At 40.4% G+C, this 8,825-nt stretch overlaps 1 protein-coding gene across 1 annotated transcript in view; it reads right to left on the reverse strand.

Annotated features, from left to right (window-relative positions):
• Positions 1-5,631, reverse strand: part of TINAG (tubulointerstitial nephritis antigen) — a 91,405-nt gene extending 85,774 nt beyond the window's left edge. The window contains exon 1 of the mRNA XM_081519847.1: positions 5,277-5,631. Coding sequence (XP_081375973.1) covers positions 5,277-5,631 — 355 coding nt within the window. The remainder of the gene's footprint in view (positions 1-5,276) is intronic.
• Positions 5,632-8,825: the final 3,194 nt, after the last annotated feature.

An 8,825-nucleotide genomic window follows, 5' to 3' on the forward strand; every position in this document is an offset into this window, starting at 1 on the left:
CTTTTCATTACCTCGGCAAGCAACAGTAAAAATGCAAGCAACAATTCAAGTTTCATTCAAAGTCAAGGAAAGTACTCCACCGATTAGTTCTAAAGGGAGAATGAAGGGTGGGGAAGCTGATTTTTTAAATTTATTTTACTGGAGTATAGTTGATTTACAGTGTTGAGTTAATTTCTGCTGAACAGCAAATGATTCAATATGTATGTATACATATACATATAAATGTGTGTGTGTGTGTGCTCAGTGGCTCAATCATGTCCAACTGAGAACACATGGACTGTAGCCTGCCAGGCTCCTCTGTCCATGGAGGAGAATACTGGAGTGGGTTGCCATTTCCTACACCAGGGGATCTTCCCAAGCCAAGGATCAAACCTGTGTCTCTTGTGTTTCCTGCATTACACGTATATTCTTTACCTCTGCACCACCTGGGAAGCCATATAAATATATATATGCTGCTAAGTCACTTCAGTCGTGTCTGACTCTGTGCGACCCCATAGATGGCAGTGCACCAGGCTCCCCCATCCCTGGGATTCTCCAGGCAAGAACACTGGAGTGGGTTGCCATTTCCTTCTCCAATGCATGAGAGTGAAAAGTGAAAGTGAAGTCTCTCAGTTGTGTCCGACTCTTAGTGACCCCATGGACTGCAGCCCACCAGGCTCCTCCGTCCATGGGATTTCCCAGGCAAGAATATATATACATACACATACACTACATTGTTTGAAACCTGAGGAGTAACAGGAATGTGGGCACCAAAAAGCCCAAAAAGCAAAAATTTCTCTCTCTCTCTCTCTCTCTCAAACACACACACACACATATATATGTATGTATCTCACATACTAGCAAAGTAATGCTCAAAATTCTCCAAGCCATGCTTCAACAGTACGTGAACTGTGAACTTCCAGATGCTCAAGCTGAATGTAGAAAAGGCAGAGGAACCAGAGATCAAATTGCCAACACCCACTGGATCATCAAAAAAGCAAGAGAGTTCCAGAAAAACATCTACTTCTGCTTTATTGACTATGCCAAAGCCTTTGACTATGTGGATCACAACAAACTGTAAAATTCTTAAAGAGATGGGAATACCAGACCACCTGACATGCCTCCTGAGAAACCTGTATGCAGGTCAGGAAGCAACAGTTAGAACTGGACATGGAACAACAGACTGGTTCCAAATAGGAAAAGGAGTACATCAAGGCTGTATACTGTCACCCTGCTTATTTAACTTCTATGCAGAGTACATCATGAGAAATGCTGGGCTGGAAGAAGCACAAGCTGGAATCAAGATTACCGGGAGAAATATCAATAACCTCAGATATGCAGATGACACCACCCTTATGTCAGAAAGAGAAGAGGAACTAAAGAGCCTCTTGATGAAAGTGAAAGAGGAGAGTGAAAAAGTTGGCTTAAAACTCAACATTCAGAAAACTAAGATTATGACACCTGGTCCTATCACTTCATGGGAAATAGATGGGGAAACAGTGTCAGACTTTATTTTTTTGGGCTCCAAAATCACTGCTGATGGTGACTGCAGCCATGAAATTAAAAGACGCTTACTCCTTGGAAGGAAGGTTATGACCAACCTAGATAGCACATTGAAAAGCAGAGACGTTACTCTGCCAACAAAGGTCCATCTAGTCAAGGCTATAGCTTTTCCAGTAGTCATGTATGGATGTGAGAGTTGCACGGTGAAGAAAGCTGAGCACCGAAGAATTGATGTTTTTGAACTGTGGTGTTGGAGAAGACTCTTGAGAGTCTCTTGGACTGCAAGGAGATGCAACCAGTCCATCCTAAAGGAGATCATTCCTGGGTGTTCATTGGAAGGACTGATGTTGAAGCTGAAACTCCAATACTTTGGCCACCTCATGCAAAGAGTTGACTCACTGGAAAAGACCCTAATGCTGGGAGGGATTGGGGGCAGGATGAGATGGCTGGATGGCATCACCGACTCGATGGACATGGGTTTGGGTAAACTCCAGGAGTTGGTAATGGACAGGGAGGCCTGGCGTGCTGCAGTTCATGGGGTCGGAAAGAGTCAGACCTGAACTGAACTGAACTGAACTGATGATATAATTTATTTAAAAATACTCCATCATAATGTGTTCTACTATCTGTGTTGGTCTCAACATCACTTCAGGGAAGGCAGTTGCCTGGTTGAATCAGGACTCTGCATCCCATGGATGGTCAATATCATTTATCCTGAAAGTCCAGACTCAAGGGCAGCTCCTACAAGGGGTTCCACTATCCATCTTTTAATGAACACTAGAGTATAGCATAATGAGTGTCAGAAATGGGCTTTCATTGGTAAAATTAGTGACTTGTTAATCAGCATAATGGATATAAGCAATCAACTCTTATCACTTAACAGTATTCAGTTTATATAGATTAGTTTAAATAGTTAAACATCATATCCCACTCATACTCCCCAGTATTCATGTATCCCTTAAGATCAAAAGACTTCATGCTTAAACCTGATACCCTAGGGTTAATCTCTAGAACATCTGTCCAGCCACTGGGTAGGAGGATTTATTATAACCTGATAATCTGTAATATTACCAGATATGGGAAAATGCCAATAAATTTTTCAAGGTTGGTAAGATGTGGCAACATCTAACAGGATGGGGACCTGAGACTTCATGAAGCTTACACAGGTTTATAGACTAGTGTAGGTCTCCATACCAATATATATTTTTGTAATTGTCAGTATGCACAGCAGAATTTGGAATGTGATTTATCTTCATTGTAATGTGGTTAAGGAGGTTGTGAAAGGGTAAACAATCTTCATTCCATTCAAATGTCAGTGATTTACATCCATTTTTTTTTTAACCAATGTGAACACAGAAGTTGTGTATAATCAAATTAGTTTATGTCTGTTCACAGCAGATAGTTCACTAGACCCTTTCCTTAAGATCTGCCACACTAGAGATTTTGTCTGGAAAATCCAGTCCAGTTCCATTTCAAACTCTATCACTTGTTTTCTGCATCTGACCTTTGAAATTCCCCAATGACTGGAAGTAACTATATGTCCAACTTCCAATTTATACAAAAGGGACATTATTTACTTATTTGACATATTTTTTTTAAACCTTAGGATAATACAGTTTTAAGCCCCAGATTGAAAAAGAATTATAGTATAAGAAATTAGACCATATCATGCAGTTAGATAACTGAAAAACATTTAATAAATCAGTGATTTTGTTTCTAGCATCTCAGAGGAAAGTCGCTTCATACAAAAAACAAAAGAAAACAATTACCTTCATGAGCACAGTTATGATGTGAACCTTTTGCTACTAAATAAAATGATGAATTGCTTCCCTCCATCATGAATGGAATAAAAGCTATACTAGGAACATAAGTTCTACCTAAAACATAACCCTAAATTAAAGCCTTAGCAAAGTCTTAGCTTTGAAGCAAAAACAGACATAGAAGCAGTAGCAGTTTCTTTTCTAAATGGGCTACAGGCCTCAAATAAGAAAAGCTCAAGTATGCTTTAGCACATCAAAAGCGCTGCAGCTAATACATAATACTCCACCCTCAGCATTCATGAAGCCGACCCTGCTCATACCTGACACCTTTCCATGAGTTCTCATAATAGGATAAAATCTAAAATTCTTGATATAGCCTATAAGTCCCAGCGAAATCTGACCTCTACTCCTCTCAAACCGCTTCTTATGTCATCTTCAACCCTCCGTTGGCCGTGACTCTCCAGAAATGGTGGCCTCCATCCAACATTTAGACCACACCAAGCTCCTGGCTCCCAAACCCCATTCTGTCAGCTCCTCAGGTGACCACACACCTCACTCCCCAAGCTAATACTGTATACTGCTTTCCATGTTGACATTATATTCTGATAGGCTTTCCCATAGCACCCAAAATGTTTCCTTCTGAGAATTTAACACAATTTGCAACTGTACAGAGAATTTGTTAAATATCTTACACCACACACTGCCCCCACCCCACACACACACAAAACTTGACTGTCACTCTCATGAAGATAAGATTTGTCTTTTTTCTTCCCCATGGTTGCCCCAGCTGCAATGTCTGGCATGGTAGAGACGGTCAATGAATATTTTTCAATGAATGACAAGATCTCCCATTTCTGATAGACTATCTAATTGCTGTTTGCTGGGAAAGGCAAAGGTCTAGCAGGAATGACCATGCTGTGGAAATTTTAACGTAGCATGTGTGTGTTTTACAAACAAGATGACACTATTGCAAATGAAAGCAAAAGTCAGCATCTGGATTTTGCTGTAAGGATACAAATCCTAATTTGTCCTGCACTGTCTTCTAATTGTCATTTACACTCACCATCACCTACTTATAATTATGTGGCAGAGCTTTGAGGAAACCTGAATTTTGCCTTATAAAAAGTGGAGCAGTAGAGTTTTGTTCTGTGTTTTTTGCAAACTTTAGATATATTGATTGCTCAGAACCTACAATCATTCTACTATAATTAAACCAATAGAGTAAATAACACCATTCTCCTTATGAATTATTGAGTTGACCAAAATATTCATTCAGGTTGCTCTATACAATGTAACAGAAAAACCCCGATTAACTTTTTGACCAACCCACTATTTGTATTTATTCATTCAGTCTTAGACTTTTAAAACTACTCTGTATGGAGCACTGTTTTGTTTTTCCCAGTTTAAAATCCCTGATCGGCAAAATGAACAAAAATACACAGGGAGAATCTCCTTGGTATTACTTAGGCAGGGAGGGTGGCCACCTTTATTATGCTCCTGCATTGGCTTAAATGGCATTGCTGTAACACAGGTTCTAATGCCACTCATGAGACAATAAGTAAAATGTTACACACATCTGCAGAGGATCAATCTTGTGACTTTGATGTGATTCTCTGAGGTTACACTCAAAAAAAGCACGAGAGGCTGTTTTTTGCCAAGACATTTTACAAAGAAAGAATTTTAAGTGACTTTTTATAAGTTGAGTGACTGTTCAAACCAGAATCGAAATCAGCCTTCACGGCTGTCACACCAGGACTTTGCTGAAGGTGCTAGGCTGATGGAGTTACCAGCATCTGAATCAGAGCGTGTTAACAGTCCAGAGTAATGTAACCTGGTGATCAAAGTATTTATTCATTTTTTCATTTCAACTTAAGAAAGGAAGGGAGGAAAGAAAGGAGAGAGAGAGGTAGGGAGGGAAGGAAGGAAAGAGGGAAGAGAAAGAGAGTTGGAGGCAGGAAGGAAGGAAAGAGAAAGACAGTTGGCCAGATCTTGTTATGAACTAGGATAATGCTTGAACACATTCCCAAATCCTACCTTCTGGGTACCAAGGCTTTGTGTGAGGAGGCCATTCCTTTTCTTCATGGCAAAAGGACTTGTAATCAGGACAGCAATCAGAATTTTCCCTTTCACAGAATTTATCACAGTAACACAATGCATTTGCCTCATAGAACTGAGTCACACAGCCATCGTCTCTGTCTTCACAACAACCAAAGCTTCTACAGTATTGCCCTTCAAAAATGGCTCTTTTGAATCGAGCACCTTCCGAAGTGGTGTGATTCCTCATGAACTCAGCTCCTGGGTCCACTTCTCCTTGTGATAAATGCTGTCTCTCCATCCAAATTTCTGTGGTGAGATAAGCAAGGATTAAGATCTTATATCCGGTCCACATTCTCCAGAGGTCAGCAAGGCCTTGTTGTTATGTTCAATATCCTTGGCCTTGGGGCTTCTCCTTGGAGCCTAAGTTCTAATCATCAAGATAACTCAGCCCGAATCCTGAAACTGATCCTTTACTTGAACTGAGTGTATTTCTTGTAGTTAAACATTAATCAAGAATTTCAACGTTTGCCAAAGATAACGTGCATGTTAGCAATAGACCACTGTCATTCCCCCAACATTAAAATTGTATATTTCATATCACAGGAAAAACATCCATGGCCATAAAAATAAATACATAAAATCTTAGGTGTAGATGATACATTGAATAGTGCTTGCCTCCAAAATAACCTAGATTCTTAAATCAAAAACCTCTCTGGAATACACATGGCCCAAATTTTGGCTTCAGTGACTACTGGCAGGGTGTAGGAAATTCAAAAGTCAAAAACACAATTATTCATCTCACCTACTTGCACTGCCACTAAAATCCAGACTCTCCTGAGACTGCCTGCTCGGCTCTGTCATATCAATAACAAATGCCCAGTCACACACTGGCTTGATATCACATCCGTACAGCATTCACCTACCAGAAGCATTTTGATTTCAAAACTTAGTGGAGCCTAGTTTAGCTAGAAATTCCCTGAAGGTGACCTTAGTTTTCTCTACCTGAATTTCTGCTTGACATCAATGCAGGGATCTGCAATATCTGAAAGGCGGTTTATAGTCAAGAAAAGTCAGTGCTCTGAGCTAAGGAACTGTTGGGGTCAGGGTGGGGGAGGGAAGAGATGTGAAGGAAACTCAAAGGTCAAGATAACTTTCATGTTTCTGTAAAGCTGTGGGTTTTGCTATACTGTATTTACTCATTAACTATAATATCTTCCTTTGGATTGGAGATAAATAACCAGCAGACAATGATTCAGCAAGAGTGTCTAGGTTGCCTAGTGGAAAGGACTTGTCCTGAAGATCAGAAAACCTGGACCCTTGTCCCCGAGCTACGATTTAATTGGCTTTATGATCTTGGGTTCATGATTTGCTTCTCTGGTCCTCAGTTATTTTCCTATAAAATGAGTGTCTTTCCCTCCAAAGTTAATCCATAACTCCAACATATCAAACGTATTCCCCAACCTTGCTCTGTAAATTATTTAGCTCATAATTTTATCTTCATTGTTTCCCTTTCTTTGGCACATTTTCTCACAGGCTGTAAACTAGCGCAAGTCTTTATCTTTTGTTGTTTTAATTTAACATCACCTTGGTGTCGATATCCATAGTCCTACCTGTGCAATCCTAATTCTGCTGCCTCTGATTCCTTGCCACCCACTGAGTCACTAAAGTCCCGCAAAGTGCCATTTCCAGCCCCATTCAATCCTCTCTAACCTTGATTCTCATTGGCCTGAGTCCATATCATCACACCTGAATCCTTCACAGCATTTAGCCCTGTACAATGAACTTGTCAAGAACAGGAGCCAGAGAGACTTAAGGAAATCAAATTTTAGTTTCACCAATGATTAGCAACACATCTTTGAGAAAGTGGCTTAGTCTCTCTATGCTTCAATTTCATCAGCTGCAACATTTAAATAACAAAATTTATTCCCATACTAGGTGGCTGCGAAATTTAAATGAGATAATACATAAAAGTCCTTAGCACATGATTCATGCTTGTTCAGTCACTCAGTCATGTCCTACTCTTTGCAAACCCATGGACTGCAGCACGCCAGCCTTCCCTGTCCATCACTAACTCCCGAAGACTGCTCAAACTCATGTTCATGAATCAGTGATGGCATCCAACCATCTCATCCTCTGTCGTCCCCTTCTCCTCCCACCTTCAATCTTTCCCAGCATCAGGGTCTTTTCCAGTGAGTCAGTTCTTCATAACAGGTGGCCAGGGTATAGGAGCTTCAGCTTCAGCAGTTCTTCCAATAAATATTCAGGGCTGATTTCCTTTAGAATTGACTAGTTTGATCTCCTTGGTGTCCAAGGAACTCTCAAGAGTCTTCTCGAACACCATAGTTCAAAAGCATCAATTCTTTGGTGCTCAGCTTTCTTTATGTTCAACTCTTATATCCATATATGAATACTGGAAAAACCATAGCTTTGACTAGATGGACATTTGTCAGCAAAGTAACTTTGCTGCTTTTTAATATACTGTCTAGGTTGGTCATAACTTTCCTTCCAAGGAGCAAGCGTCTTTTAATTCCATGGCTTAAGTCACTCTCTGCAGTGATTTTGGAGCTCAATAAAATAAAGTCTGTCACTCTTTCCACTCTTTCCCCATCTATTTTTCATGAAGTGATGGGACCAGATGCCATGATCTTAGTTTTCTGAATGTTGAGTTTTAAGCCAACTATTTTACATTCCTCTTTCACTTTCTTCAAGACGCTCTTCAGTTCCTCTTCAGTTTTCTGCCATAAGGGTGGTGTCATCTGCATATCTGAGGTTATCAATATTTCTCCCAGCAATCTTTATTCCAGCTTGTGCTTCCTCAGCCCAGCATTTCTCGTGATGTACTCTGCATATAAGTTAAATAAGCAGGGTGACAATATACAGCCTTGACGTACTCCTTTTCCTATTTGGAACCAGTCTGTTGTTCCACGTCCAGTTCTAACTGTTGCTTCCTGACCTACATACAGATTTCTCAAGAGGCAGATCAAGTGGTCTGGTATTCCCATCTCTTTCAGAATTTTCCACAGTTTATTGTGATCCACACAGTCAAAGGCTTTGGCATAGCCAATAAAGCAGAAATAGATGTTTTTCTGGAACTCTCTTGCTTTTTCAATGATCCAGCAGATGTTGACAATGATCTCTGGTCCCTCTGCCTTTTCTAAAACCAGCTTGAACATCTGGAAGTTCACGGTTCACGTATTGCTGAAGCCTGGCTTGGAGAATTTTGAGCATTACTTTGCTAGCGTGTGAAATGAGTGCAATTGTGCGGTAGTTTGAGCATTCTTTGGCATTGCCTTTCTTTGGGATTGGAATGAAAACTGACCTTTTCCAGTCCTGTAGCCACTGCTGAGTTTTCCAAATTTGCTGGCATATTGAGTGCAGCACTTTCACAGCATCATCTTTTAGGATTTGAAATAGCTCAACTGGAATTCCCTCACCTCCACTAGCTTTGTTCATAGTGATGCTTCTTAAGGCCCACTTGACTTCACACTCCAGGATGTCTGGCTCTAGGTGAATGATCACACCATCGTGGTTATTTGGGTCATTAAG

Source organism: Giraffa tippelskirchi, chromosome 8, assembly GCF_054371585.1.
Source record: "Giraffa tippelskirchi isolate mGirTip1 chromosome 8, T2T-mGirTip1v1.2.pri, whole genome shotgun sequence".
NCBI lineage: Eukaryota > Metazoa > Chordata > Mammalia > Artiodactyla > Giraffidae > Giraffa > Giraffa tippelskirchi.